General features: G+C 43.0%; 1 protein-coding gene across 2 annotated transcripts in view; it reads right to left on the bottom strand.

The window, feature by feature from the left end:
• LOC116385934 (interleukin-1 receptor accessory protein-like 1) overlaps positions 1-15969 on the bottom strand; it is a 199005-nt gene that overhangs the window by 111327 nt on the left and 71709 nt on the right. For both annotated transcript variants that reach the window (XM_031851711.1, XM_031851712.1), the window contains exon 3: positions 13791-14070. In XM_031851711.1, coding sequence (XP_031707571.1) covers positions 13791-14070 — 280 coding nt within the window. The remainder of the gene's footprint in view (positions 1-13790; positions 14071-15969) is intronic.

Genomic DNA, 15969 nt, shown 5'->3' with positions numbered 1-15969 from the left:
GCATTAACAGCTGTCCTGTTTGGGTCATTAATGGGACAGTGATTTTGAGATGGGATCTGCTGCCTGAGTCATTCTTAACATGGGAGTCAATGAACACATTGATTCACTGTGAAAGTTGGGGCTATTTGCAGAAGGGGAACAGAAGCAAAGGTCCTTGATGATCAATGAATTCAATAAGAGCACCTTTTCTTTGGCTAATAAGACTCACAATTGACAAGTACTCCAGCGAGACTGCAGCAAATCCCTCCTGGTTAAAAGACCAAAGAAATTGGCGGTGTTAAGGAAAATCTCACTGCGAATTTTCCAACTAAAGCTGGTTACACAAATTGAGCTGAACCAACAAACAATTACAAACATGTTAAATCCTTACATAATTGTGCAGCATTAGCAGCCTCGTGGATTAGTACAACACACACTGGTCTTAGCTACACTGTCGGCAAACAATCCCTCGCGTCCCCGTCCCCCCCCCTGAACTGGCCACTCCGCTTACAGTGAGCGTGCCGTTTTCATGAAGCGCAGATGCAAATGTGATATGATGTGGAGATTATCCCAGACAACTTCTACCAGATGGACACCTGTGCAAATGAGATCCCACGGGTGCGCTCTCTTTCCTGTTAAGTATTCTGGGCAGCACTGATAAAATGGAAAAGAGAGAGCGAGAGAGAGAGAATTGTGTCATCTGCTCCACATGAGTGATCGATGGTGTTGGCCAACACTTTGTCCTACGATGTCTTTCCAACATCTCACATCCATCGCAGTGCCTTTTGAGCCTGAAGAGGTGAGCAGGTGATCTCCTGACTGTTCACTCGGCAGGTATAATATTCGTGAGGCCTAGCCAAAGAACTAAGCAGGGAAACGGTCCTACTGCTGCACACTCCAGAGTCCTAAACGGCGTACCACGCAGAGCCCTCAACGCGTTCTGCAGATACAGTGATAACCCAGGCGATACCGCGGCATTAATGTGCGACAGTGTCTGTCAAATGTGTCAAACTGAAGGGGCTGTGCAATGCCGTGGAAATGATAGATAGCATCCTGCGTACATCAGCCGAGAGAAGTGTCAGGCTGACAGCTACTGTACACAGCTGGAGGGCAGGCAGAGGACTCAAGCTGCAATATGCAGCAAACGCAGTGAAATCCTGTGCAATGGTCAGCTAGGAGTTAAGCAGCCCGCTGAAAGGATTATGAGTCGCATACTGTGGAGAGACACTGCGGTCACTCCTCGCTACAAGATAATCATGGGATTTAGCAGTGGTTAAATCCACGGGTTAATTTACAGATTTATGTATGAAGCCAGTGCTTCTTCCAGAGTTGAATCCCTCCCAACAAAAAAAACCATCCGCAATATTTTATTTCATCCTATTGACCGTCTATGAATCTTCCCCACCAGAGGATGAAACCAGATGGAGCCTGCCCTTTAACTCAGCGACTGTTCACGCTGATATTAAATAATAGGCAGCAGAATTGATTTGGAATCCTCCTGAGAATCCACGGCACCTGTGGGGAAATTAATGAAGTAACTTAATGAATCTCTTAATTAAAATAACTCCTCTCTAATAGAAAGTGGATGATGAAATACTCGCTGATTACTCATTAGAGCTTACTTTCAACTAACAATAACGTTCCCGGAGAATTGTCTCAGCACGAGGCGCGCGGCCCAAAGGTTGATTAAAGGTTACCTCGGCATAACTTCCTTAAAAACCCAACACGGGGTTAACACTTTAAAGATTTAGTGTTGCTTCTTGACCTATGCTGTGCAGTAACATTAAGGTCTCCACTCAGGACGTCATTAGCATTTCAGTCGGGGTGACCGGCATTTATCTTAATGCATATGTCATGCAATACAAATCATGCTGTGATAAAACTCACATAGAAATGTCAGAAAAATACAGTTATTTGGTGTGTGTGTGTGTGTTCTATGTGGCTTTGATTCTCACTGGGAAACAACTAACAGTATTGTACTTAAAGCACCTTAATAAAATATAATATTCTAAATTGAAACACCCGTCTGTGAATCAGAAAGGATATTACTTTACTAATTTATCCACTCCACCTGGAGTCATTCTGTACCAGTGTGTCGCAAAAGCTAAAGGGGAACACATCGACAAGTACGTGAGTGACACCGCAGGTCCATTGTGTTGTCACTTGAGTCAGCATATACCTGAGCTCACATCGCATGTGTCAACCGAAGCCTGCCTCAGGATGTGAAGGGCAGATGTAAAAACAGCCGAGATCATTCCTGAGAGCACACGGGCTGCAGTTAATGCTGCCTGGCATGATTAGATGATTGGATGAGACGGAGACAGATGTAACAATGGCTTTAGACAAGCGGGAACGGGGTCCGATCAGCATCAAATAGTGGCTGACAAACTGGCAAAAAGACTGAGGTCTGAGAGGTCAGAAAAGTGGTCTTGATAACGGGGATTGGACTCAAGTTGTATACGCATTACATCGGCACCAAGCACCTTCCTCGTCCACACCAAGCCAAAATTAACCCACACCAAGATAGGCCGGCCCAGTTATCCTAAATCAGTATTTTATGGTGCCTGCATTATTTATGGCCAGAGCGAAGGTCATAGTGAACAGTGGGAAGGCTGGGGCTCCTACCTGTAGCGCCCGCTCATAACTCACCTGTCAACACTAGCACCAGGCCCGGGATGATTAAGCACCCCAGCTCCCCAAATCTGACTGTGGGCCAACTTGCTCCTACTTAGCCTCTGTCTAAGGCTGTGGCACTTGTCTGCCATGCTGCAACAACCGACTCCTGCCTCAATTATAATCCATCCCCCTCTCTCTCTCTCTCTCTCTCTCCCCCTCCCTCTGCTTGTGGTTTGTCTCTGTCCTTGCTTCAACCCGCCCTTTTGTCTCTTGTCCTGTAATACAGATTTTCTCAGGGAGGAACACACACCTCTGCGGATAATTTCTTTGTTGCCACGCTGTGAAAAACACACACATGCACGTGTTCTTCACACTAACATACAAGCTTTGCAGTTACACACAAATTAAATCAGTGAGATGTCATGCCTTCATTTGATGTCTATGTTTGGTTTCTGGGGTGTGATGTCAAAACTGTTCACTTGTTCAAGCTTCTAAAAGTGCTTGAATGTCATACGTGGACGTCTTTTAGACCGTACAGACCTTAACATGGTAACATTTATACAAAAGTATCCACAGTTTGTGCTTATTCTGCATTCCAGTCACAGATCTAAGCATGTGTTGTTGTGAAAAAGAAATCACCAGCAATCTTTGAAGCAGTTCTTTGAACTCGTAACACTATTTTCCAGAATACTCAAAGATTGTTTTTTATAAAAACAGGTTATTCTTATGAAATCAAGAAATAATGGAACGTAACATCAATATTGACAAAAAAATGATTGGAGATATACTGTGACACAAGGACATGTGTCATTTCCATCCTCGCGTCTTTTATGGATTAAGAAATCAAATCACAACAGTGGGAGCAGATTGAATAATAATTTTTTTTATTGCAGCAAACAATATTTTTTCAACCAGATGGTGAGACGAGGACCGTCTGGTTCTTTCAAAGATCTGTGCGTTTTATTTTTCAGAGAAAAATGGATGCTTAGCTTTGTGACTTAAATGTAATGGTAATACATGAAAGGAACGTATTAGGGCGTTCTTAATATACACAATGTCTATCTGCAAAAGCACATCATCCCCAAAATCCTACATTATCAGAAGACCTGATTTTCCAACAAGTCTGAGGATTCCTCCAAGCCGTCCCTTGAGTTGGGTGTCTCAAACCAACAACAGCACTTCTTGTGAGCCAACGTATTAGTCAGTCATTTTCTAGTTGATGCCTTCAGGGAACTCATTTTCCATTCCGCGACATCCTCTACTCATCTTTATGCTAGCAACCTGATTTCATAACAAGCATAAACAATTTGCCTCCATCGTATTCTCTTCTAACTCCGCCATGACCTTATTCGTTGGTCCCCAGGCCCTCAGGGTGTAATGTATGAGCAGCTATTGTGCTGTGAATATCAAATACAAACCGTCTCTTACTAAACATGCTCCTGCTGCAATGGGCCGTTGCACTGTTGCACTATGGGCCGTTGCACTATGGGCCATTTCCATGTTTGTTTGTTTTTTGGGGCTACTTTGGGCCAGCAGAAAAAAAGCTATGAACACAACGTTGTCAATTTACAATGAACTCTCATTGGCTTCGCTTTTTAGGAGTGGAGGTTGCCGCCTTGGTCTCACATCCCAGGCAACGTAGGACTCAGGCAAGCTGTGAGTTCTCTCCTACATCACGGTTTGACTGATCGCTGCGGTGTTGCCGATGTCTAGCTCGGAGCTCCGCCGTTCACAGATCAGGGCGAAGGGAGGGGAGGCGGGGGGGTGGGGGGGAGTAGAGGTGGGGGTCGGTTGTGGTACTAAAGTGATTGTGCTTGGGGAATGGTATTTCTGACATTTGTCAGGCAGATAAAAAGCACCATCAGATATGAGGAAGAGAAGGTCAGTGTCCCTCCTATCAGATAGCGATAGTTTGGCATCTTGTTTGATGACTTGCTCCGCTCAGCGTGGTCCAGGATGGCCAAGAGGTTGGCTACATGAGGAGTCAACACCGAGGACGTGACTGAATAAAGTCCCTCATTCGGGATGTGGAGTTATTTAACCTGGGTGTCATTTTGCACTCCAGCGTATGTTAGAATATTGAATTGAAATGAATGAAACCTCTCTGTGTATTGCATGTGTCGAGGATTACCAGATAATCCTGAGAATAAATAAATAAAAATTGGTCATAGACTATGACCTTCTGCTCAATTGTCCTGGTTAGTCATGTGGCTTGTGACAACTGATTTGAGCGAAGAGGTCTCCCAGAATAAAATCTCCACAGCCAAACTTCTGTCCCTTTGCTCCCTGTAGCCAGGAGCCATTGGAGCTTGGCTTAATCAAAAGGAATCGAGCATGGGACAAATGTCCAATCAGAAGGAGCGTGAAGGGCATGCAAGGAAATTGGCTGAGACTGTAATTCAGGCACATGGTGGATTCAATTTATACTCCAATTTCTACAAAGATGACCCAACGTACATCAAAACGTGCACATTCAGCCACTTTAGCTGCGCAATTGAATACATACAGACGATATACATTCGGCATTTTTGATTCGGCCCATGAAAATATCATATCCCCTTTTACAGTTATTGAAAAAAACTAATGAGATATCTGGAATATAAGGATATTTGTTCTGGTACTCAAGCATGTGCACCTTTTCTAGTGTATGCTTGTTTTTCAACATTCAATTTTCCTTTTGTAGAATAAATAAAATGAGGTTACTAATAAACACGTACAGCAATACTAATGTTGATCTACGAATAAGTCAATGTTGTGTCTTTCTCATGCTGACAGTACAAGCCAATGAATGCATCTGGTTCTGCGAAGTAACGATCAATGTACGGGAACTGAATCACTCCTTCACAGCATTCCAAATACGTGCAGAAAGAGGTTCATTGAAATGATGAAATGTCCGCGTTAAGCACCGCCTGAACAGAAACAGTTGAGCCACTACACTTAAAGCAGACGTTCACGGATGACCATGAGTGAATGATAATGGTATGTAGGAGGCCTTAAATACACAGTAGCTGCCAGAGAAATGAAATGAAAAGAAGAAATGAAGCAAAAACAGACTGTAGATATATGCTGCTATATATATTACGGTTTATGCTGTTCGCTGTAATCAGGTTTTCTGCCATCAAGGGCTGGAGTAGGAACTGATTGTGTTTAAATGCATCGGGGCACATATTGTAAGTAATACATGCTGACATCTATGAATATATGCAGGAACATGAGGTTAGCTATTGAAATGAATATTAATCCAGTCCATTAGCTAAAGAAACAGGCAGGATAATACGTATAGTATGCATACATGGAGATCTATTCATCTGCTATTTTCAGGATTCTCATATTTATAAAACCATGATTACTTCCATAATGAAAGAGTTTGAATAGGGAAAATGGAAGAAAGAAAATTCTTGATCTAAAATTTGTCATTATTTTTCTTTTTTTCCATTTGCGTGCGAGATGGAAGTCTATTATTATCCAGCACCTGGCTTCAACATGGTTCCATGTGCACACTCCTCTTCCACACTGTCATTGTAACATCCAACGTCCACAGTGAATATCCAAGTTCACACTGCCACATCACGCGGCTGAATAAAGCCCAAACAGCAGCCCATACATCATCAGACAATGGCTGCTGGAAAACCACCTGTGCTAACCCATATAGAGCCAACTACAAGGCTGTCCAAAAACTGTGTCGACAGGGCAGTCTCACTATACAGGTGCACAGAATACTGAATATAGGGGACCGTCATCAATAACCTCTGGCTGGTGAATGAAGTCGCTTCGCCAATCCATATCACAACAATTAACGAAAACCCCACCTGGGCACTTTGAATAACTGCTGCCGGAGATTTGGCACCAACTCTCGTATGACCTCTGAAAGTAGTTTGTGGAAGATGCTCTTTTCTCCCATCAGTCATTGTTTATGTAGCTTCTGTTCAGCCACGATGGTAGTCACAGCTCATGTGCACCGCTGCTTCCAGATACATAAAACACACCACGATACCTCAGTGCACGGTTTGTTAGCACCGCTAGTAGTCGAGCTCTAGGGATGGCCGGTACACCACTTTGGTCCTCAATATTTTAACAGATATTGGATGGATTTTTGTGAAATTTGGTGAAATCCCCGGGGAACAGATTCTTAAATCCTGATCCCATGAATTTCACTCTAAAGCTTAATCAAAATTGTCAATTATCCATTGAAATATCTCCACAGTCACTTGATAGAGTGGAAGACAATTTGTTACAAACATTAATGGCTCTTGCAATGTTTCCCAATGACTTTGGTGATCCCCTGAATTTTCCTGTCATCAAGCAGTTTAAGTGTCAATTTGAATGGCTCTATACTTCAATGACTTCTCGTGTCTTAGTATAACTGTTAAACAAGGGAGAAGCTGACAAACAAATCTCTCTGCATAAATAGATAGAATCTAGTGACATTTAAACTTTTTCACATGTAGCTGTCACATCCTCCAAATTATTAAAAGAGACTAAATTCTAGAAATCAAGACACAAGCTGCCAGATTCCAGATGTTGGGGGCGGCGCATTTCTTATCTTTGGAAAGATTATTGGATGGAAAATAAAATGATAATTTCATTGCGACTTCAAAACCTCCTCCATATGTACCGCTGCACCTCAGAGCATTTAAAAACAAACCCCATTAATAAACATCCATCAGGGCGTCATTGTTAGAGCCCTCCTCGACGAAGCTATTCCACAGAGCCACAGCTAACTGATTGTGTCCTGCCAGGTAGCTTATAACACAAACACCATCCTTGTATTATACATCATCCATAATCCCTGGCAGCACAAACCATCCCTGCTGCTCCTTAGTCTAGCGTCTCTCATTGGCTTTGACAGCTGGTCTGGATCAATTGGAGAGGCCCTGACTCGGGCTGAATGACAGAATGTTCCAGACGGCCCATTCTGACTGTCACTTCCCTGAGAGATCACCAGCCACTCCTGCCCACGAATACTAACACAGTCAACATGGCTGCGGTCTGGGACGGGTGGGATGTGTGCTCTCCGTGCGACTCCGTGGTGTGTACGGGTACGTGCACAGGTGCCAGGTGAGGTACACCTACAGCAGACATTCAGGCTTAAATGAGCAAAAGGACCAGCACACACACACACACACACACACACACACACACACACACGCACACACACTCACACAAATGCACACCCGCTCCTTTTTTATCTCCCCCTCCCATTGTCCTTTGCTGGTGACAGCCCAGGCATTGCAGGACATGCAAGAAACCCATTAATAAACCCGGGACAGTGGCAGCTTGCCAACACCGGTAAATAGGGTTAAAGGTGAAACATTAGATACCTGCCAAGAAGTAGGATCCCCTCTGTGCTGCTACATCTGTCCTTAATCCGACACTGTAATCCCTGCACTTCCCGCGCCGATCGATGCACTGTGGCATTCGTTCGACCACGTATGATGCATGCTTAGGTTGGTGGTTGCTGCTGCTACAGTGTGAGCATGAAAGGGTTCTACAAACATTTAAAGATCATTAAATAATTCCAGCAATTCAGTCTGACATGCTGCTGTTATACAACTTTGTTTATTAAGATGGGAAAAGGCGCAGAGACTTGCATAGATTTTTATGAACTTCATGAAACATCGACTACCATCATGCATTGCACATGACCTAAATAGAGCACACTGAAAACGGGACACTTTGGGATTTTCCACACAGAAGTCAATACATGCAGTAGCGAACAGTCCATGAGTGAACAATTAAAGATTCCACAAAGCCGATGTAAAGCTGTGGAAATACTTATAGATTACTGAAACCTACAAGGACCGGAGACCCCACACACAACAGCTTTTTGACATACATAGAAGGCGATCCGAGTGACATTGCTAAGCAATCCTAGAGCACAAAATTGTTCATATGATGATATCAAAGTTTGCCCTGCTAATTTATGCTGCATCTGAGCATAGAAGGCAAAGCGATGGAGAAAACACGCTATTTAGTGGTGAGAGTGTGGATGGAGAGATAGACAGGCAGTGTAGACTTTAGACTGCAGAGAGCTGGAAGTGATTGAACTCTGTGAGATTGAGGTGAACACAAGGTGAGCGGTGGCTGTCTGCACTGACACCAGGATGAACCGGATAATACAATAATGCCTGCTCACTTTCAGCACACGGCAGCATTTTAGCATTTGCTCTCTTCTACTTGTTAAAAAGAATAAGAAATTGCACACCTGATGTGGACGGTATGGTTTCAAACATATTGTGAATCTTTTAAGTCAAAGATTTTTAAAAATTGCATAACTGAACACACAAATGATTTTATCTAACCCCAAACTATCAAATACACTTATCCTTCTATTGTAGATCCAAATCCAAATCACATACTTTGAGATTACTGGTGACCCGTTTCCTAACATCTACTCCATGCTTCCTTTTTTTTTCCTGTCACACCGTTACTCGGCTGTGTCTGCCGTCAGCGAGGTATGAAAAAGCAGGAATTAGCAACTTTGTCATACTAATAGACTTACAGAGACACTTGCAGCAATGCTCGGGATTTAGTGGTATCCTCCATGTACCAGGATGGCCTGTGTGTGTGTGTGTTTTCAGTCAATGAACACTAAGTGACACACTCAGCCACTGCAGATGTTTTCCCTCTGCGTACAATGGACCTCCTCCGGTCACAACATCTGAACATCCTTGATTTGACACGCAGCACTGCTCATCTGCTCCCTTCCACTCCTATATACTGTATGTGTGGCATGAGCGGTCCCTCGTCATACTGTGTCCATAATGCATGTAGATCTGTGTGTGTGTGTGTGTGTGTGTGTGTGTGTGTGCATGAGCTGAAGAGACATGCTCAGAATGTTGAGTGTGTGTGTGTGTGTCAAGTTGGCCTGCTTTTACATACAGATTGGAGGCACATTAAGTTCATGTCACTGGTAGCTAGTCTCAGGGGAGCAGAGAACTGATATGTGTGTGTGTGTGTGTGTGCTCTCGTACAACGATGCCCTCTGACACACTTAAGTGCAGCTGAGCAAAATACACAAAGATGTGACAAGTGCGGCCACACACTGCGCTGTATGTGTGTGCATGTATGTTAGGAGAGCTAGGAAGGCCTGAAGTGTAACATCATAGGACATGCTGTCTCACGATGAAAGAAAGAATCATTAAATCATTTTTGTTTTCGCTCCATTTCACAATAAGTCTTGAAACAAGGAGCAAACAGGAAGGGGAAGCTCACTCAAACACTATTAAGAACATGCCTCTTGATTAAGAAAGTACTTGAAACGAGATGATTTGAATTGGAAAGAATTGTGTTTATCTGCACTGTGAGCACAATTCCCCCAGCTGCTTTTCAGACTTGAAACTTTGCTCACTGCAACACTTATAAAGATGTTTGTGTTGTTTTCCCCCCAGTGCAGATGTGTCTCTGTGTTTTGCTGTCATCTATGCATTATACTGGACAAACCATGTAAAACAGATAATTAAACAACTCAATTACGATTCGCTTGGAATCATTAATTCGGGACAACACAATTTTGCTTTTGACGGTAACACTGGCCTCGAAGGTGGTAGACTGGCAGGAGTGGCCAATAGCGCCGCATCAGAGTGTGTTCGCTGGCTGTGGCCGTGCTGATGTGGGTGTTTTATGAATATTCTGCCTACACTGTTACACTTTGCCCAGTGCAATAACGCCTGTGACAGACAGGCTGGCAGACAAATCTCATCCCCGGTATCTGGAGAGCCTGTGGTCAGGGCATATTACTGATGCCATATGAGGATCACGTCATAAACTCACAGTTGAGTAGCTACAACGGAAAGTACTTCACCCGAGAATGTGATTAAAGGGGAAAAAAAAAAAACTTTGCCTCAGTATCTAACCATAAAGCAAGGAATGCATATTTATGTATATGTGCACGTGTATCGTTTGCATATCTGGAGAACCGTTCAATGGATCTACATCAAACATGATGGCTCTATTTGCTGGGGACACGAGGACGCGCAGTGTTTGGTACATTTTGGACACACGACGCGTTCAATGCAAAGAAACTTTGAATAAACGAGAGGCGGGAGGAGCGGTTTAAAATATTATAGTGACATTAGAAAAAGAAAAAATTCAAAGGATTTTTGACAAAGTCACCTATCAAACCAACCAGATATGTTTGCCTTTCCCCTATAGGAATAGTCTAAAAATATTATCGAAAAGTTGAAGGTATTGAAATGATAAACCAGGTTGACTAACGCTCCACATTTATTTTTCTTTCTTTTGAGAGCATTTCCCACCTGCATACATTTCTATCCAGCCCTGCTCAATAAAACCAGACTCTAACACATCCCTGCTGCTTTCAAGACAGTGACACATAATCAATCAGAAATATTGCAATTAGTTTTGAATGTGCATCGGGAAAAGGTTGAATAAGCTGTCTAAAGAAATAAAACCAGTAACGTAGCTGTGTGTGAGATGCATTTTCTTATTCTCAGGATTTCCAAATGGATGACAAAGAAACCCAAATGTTCATATCATAAAATTATTCCACTGGCGATTGATTAAAGAAGAATATAAAAGCATTGTCTAGCTTTAATCCTCACTTTACCACCCTGATTCTTGAATGGTAAAAGAGAAATGGTCACTGGTGACAATTAATAAAATAATACACAGCAAAAAGATCATGTCTCGATGTTGTCTGAGGACAAACATTCTTGGTCACACTACCAACACTTGCTTTGAGACAATAACATCATGGGAGCATAGTAACTGGGAATGAATTGTTTTAACATGCTCAAGTATGAAATGCATCCAGTGAGAGAAGATTTATTGTTGTGCTGTGATTCATTCGTTCCACCGCTGAGCGCTCTAATTCCCTCGATCCCTTCATGTTTCAAAAGGGTGAGGATCCTCAAGTAAAAGACACTGCCAAGAGCCTAATCCCAATGTGATGTGTTAACATATGCAAGCACTGATCATCTATAGGACCCGCGCCGCTGAGACAAAAGAGAAGAGCAATCCTCTGACTTGGCTGCAGCCACGGGGAATAGAAATGAGTCACGTCTGCACAACAGCGCTGCCATGTGCTTGTAAAAATTGGATGAACCCGTTCCTGCAATTTTTAACACGTTGTCAACGTTCGAGTGAAGGAATGAGGGGAACGTGACAAAAGCAAATGTGGTGGCAAACACCGCACTGTAGCCATTTAAGGTCAGTAGCTTTAATTGGAATAGTTCCAAGTTAATACTGCAAATGTACTTTGGAGACGCTCTCTTTGAGCTTTCCTCCTTGGACAAACATCATGTGACATACCTGTATATGTTATATGGGGGATATTTTCAGACATGTTCCACCACATATGGATTCAGCTTTAGTTGATATGCAGTATGGGAAAGCAATCAAAAGCCTGCTTCCCTTAAACCACTGCACTGTCAGTCATCTGGATTGAGCCTTGGCCTTATTATTGTGGCTCCAGAACTCCCATGCTAATACAGGACTATAAATCATTCTAATTTGATGGTCCCATGTGGTCAAGTCTGATGCATTGCTGTGCACTTCAGAAAGCTGCATTGAACTAAACATGTGACACACACACACACACACATAGAGAAAGCAATAGCCTAACCTCCCAAGCCTTTTAAACAAGTCCACTGAGCCACCATATGTCGTTGTGTAGAGCCGACTAATGAGCCAATACAGAGAGAATGCCCTTTACCTACTATATATATATCTCATATATCATATGTTGAGTTTTGATGGATTGTTGGACAAAGCAAGCAGTTTGCAAACATTATCTTGTGTTGACTATTTCCCAATGAAATGATAGTTAGTGAAGGTAAACATGGTGTTTTTTTCACACGTGGTAATATTCCCTTCATGACATGGTCTTACTGTGCCGGAGCTTATCAGTGTATCATGTGTCTGTATCCTATAAAACTGTGAAGATCTTAATACCCCCCCAAAAAGCAACTACAGACCCAGAAAGCAACTACAGACAACAATAGTCCAAAGAAATGCCTGCGGAGAGAAATCCTGTGCGATGGAAAAGTGCTCTGCATTCACAAATATTGTTATTTCTCTCCACGATGGGCAAATAAGTGTTGCCCCTTAATTTGGTCCTGAATGGCGGAGAATGGCGACAAAGTAACACGACTCCAAATCAAATCTCATGGCTCTATTTTCTGCGTGATTACACACTAACTCTGAGCTGACTGATTGTCTACCTCCAGAAAACGCTGCCAATGTCTCTGAATAGAGGATTGTTGGATTGGTGCCGCCCGTCTCTATTCACGGCGGCCGCCGTGGCAAAGGGGAGAGTGCTAATGGTGATGAACAGTAATGGCCAAAAGCTCTTAGAATTGAGCTTGTGAATTACAAGAAAGCCTGTGCTGAGTGCAACTGCTCAAGAGTACATTATTCTCCTGTTTTTATTTCAGTGTAACAAATATCCTAAATCATTTGCTTTGATTGAAGTATGAATGTTTGTGTGGGATTAGGCTCCTATCTTTTAGTAGGATGTGTTTCAAAGTTCCCCTTGTCCTTGCCACAGACAACCTACACGTTAATGAAAGCTTCTGCCAATATGAGCTAGGAAGCCAGGAATTTCACCACATTATAGAGCTCACAAATCAAACAATTGTCTACCTCCACCATCAGGCAAGTGGAAAAGGAAGATAGCACGAATCCCCCCCCCAATTTATTTTCTTGTTTTTTTATCTTAGCTGCCGTTTCGCTTTCCTCAGTCTTCTTGTGCTTTATTGCTGTCCAGTCTCTTTCATCTCACTCCTTGCTCTTTCACATTTTCAGAAAGAAGGACTGGTGAAGGCCTGAGATTTATGGATTTACCAATTGCACCTAATGGCTTATTGTCCCCCAGAGGAGGATAAAGAAATTATTTAGCATATAAAGCGAAGCAAAGGGGCCTCATACTGTTAGAAGATGCACTGTGGACCAACGACCAGTGCTCTTTTGGCCAGAGATGAGACACTCCATTAGATATCACCAGGGGAGGACTTGAAAATAGCTTTACTTGTGCCCACAGGGTTCCACAAAATGTTATTTACCCCAACTATATTACTGTCACACTGCCGGCAAAACAAGCCCAAAATGGTGGAAGACTTCCTCATGAATGCTTCCTCCAGTTCAAGGCAAAGCAATATACGCAGCAATTTACATTGGATAGAAATGGAGAGAGCAGTAAACGGTATGTCGCTCGAGGTGCTGAAGGAACTTACCTTAATACGCATGAATAGTAACCCACATCATCCAACTCTGCTGGTCGAAACCATATGGCATCCTCCTCCTTGCTCATCCTTGTGCCGTCAAAACTGATGGGTTCCTCGAAGTCCCCGTGTCCTGCACTTTTGTACCACATGAGGCTAAGTCCTGCGCTCTGCGCATGGGTGTAGTTGGCCCGGATATATCCATAGAACAAAGCGCACTTAATCCGTACAGGTTCCCCCAGAAGCACCTTGTATTTCAGGTAGTCCACTGACCAATCCATGCAGCCTTCCACTGAAAGAAAAGGACAGAGGACAGGAGAATTAAGCAGGAGTTACTATAAAAGGTTGGGGTTTTTTTTGGAGCCAATGCACATCATCATCAAGCCAAGCAGAGGCTATTCGTAATCATGAAAAGGGTATGCGGCAACCAAGACAAGACCACTTTCAGTGCTGGCATCAGTCTGTCTGTTCATGCGCTTTGCCAGCAATCTTTGTATCACTATCAATCAAGATGCTTTTTCACTCCATGCAGCACTGAGGCACGGTGTCTCCTTTTTGTTTTTCACAAGGACACACAAACTTTAATTCTTATACAGACCTTAACTTATGACTTGTTAAGTGTGGCTAAATGAAAAGACAGATCAAGCAGGCATCCTTATAATGTGTGGATGTGTTAGTATAGTGTTTCATTACCAACATTCTTTCCAATGTTAAACTGAACTCTCAACAAATCTATCGCTGCATTCATTCGTTCTTTCCTGCCTGCCCCTGCCTTCACCTATAAACACTAGTGTGTATTTGACTCGTGTGTCACCATCTCATTCATAAATTGAGTATAGAGCCACCGCCAATATCTGTTTAAATGGCAGTGATGGCACTCGTCTACATTTGACCTGAGAAAAGGAGAAGCTGCAGTGAATCTGCAGACCCTTTCAGACCATCTTCAGATCTCAAAGGTTGTTTTCAGTCAAATAAATGGAAAGAAAAGCAGCTCATCTACTCAGCACACGTCAGGGCAGAGCAACGGGGGTCTCTACAATGAGACAATTAGTGAAGCCCACCAACTGTAAGTCAAGAAAAGTTACAAAGATCAAATAATACTGCATTATCCATGCACAGCAGGCAAAGGGGTGGTTTTGATCCTCAGGCTTTTAACCATCTTTGGGTATATAAATAATTCATTCAAAAACAAACCAAGTATTAAATTGATAGTAAATCAGTAAAGTAGATCAGATCAATTCCCCCTGCAGGATCTCCATGTTAGGATGATGTAGGAATGACAACTTTACAATAGGGTCCAAAGTAAAATGACTTCATTCACTATATTAACAATATCTTAGGAATCAGATAAAAGCTACTCGTTTGCAGAGGAGAGACTTTTGGCCACTTTTCCTCCAGATAAACTTTGATCAAAAAGCTTATTTGTCTCTGCACTTTTTCTGGGTTGTATATTTGACAAACAAACTGGGCCCACACCGAATGAAAAACAAGCTGTCTGCCTGCTCTTGCCTGATCCATTTTTTCCCTTCCTGTGCCTGACATCCTCTTTTCCCTCGCCTCACCTCGCTGCATCGCTCTTCCTTTAAAAAACAGCTGGCAAGCACAGCTGCCGAAGACTCAACAGGCTTCGCTAATTGAGCCTCTATAAATGTTTTATTTACCAAAGAAGCAACTCGGGCACCAATCAGCGAGGTGCAGTGCGCACCTCGCTGATTGGTGCCCGAGTCGTTGGGGGTAACGGGGGGAGGGATGTTGGCGGGGAATTGATTAAATCATGCTGATTTATGTCATTGTGCTGTATTGTGTGGTGCAGTAAGGGTCACGCTGGGAGCGGCAGCAGCAGCACTGGTGGGTGTTTTAGGGCCCGCAGACAAGAGGAAAAGCTGCAATGGAGTTCAACAGCAAAAGACATCAGTTACCAAAAACTTGCGGTGAGAGATTCTGGTGCCAATCCGTCAGAGTCATAAAAGCAAGCAGTGCAGAGTTTATATAATTAGTATTACTACATTCATCTTCAAATTACCACACTGGATACATGGAGCCAGCATAGAAAAACGTGTTGAAAGGCTTCCTGAGAAATATAGGATAACAGTTTAACCGAAGAGCAGGTTAGAGAAAAAAAACATAAGGTACAGCACTTTATCATAAAGTAGTCCTGGAAGTCACTAAAGATAGATATGAACAGCTATTT

The sequence above is a fragment of the Anarrhichthys ocellatus genome, unplaced genomic scaffold (genome assembly GCF_004355925.1).
Source record: "Anarrhichthys ocellatus isolate YVR2014 unplaced genomic scaffold, GSC_Weel_1.0 scaffold12, whole genome shotgun sequence".
Lineage (NCBI taxonomy): Eukaryota > Metazoa > Chordata > Actinopteri > Perciformes > Anarhichadidae > Anarrhichthys > Anarrhichthys ocellatus.
This window is presented reverse-complemented; position numbering and strand designations above follow the sequence as displayed.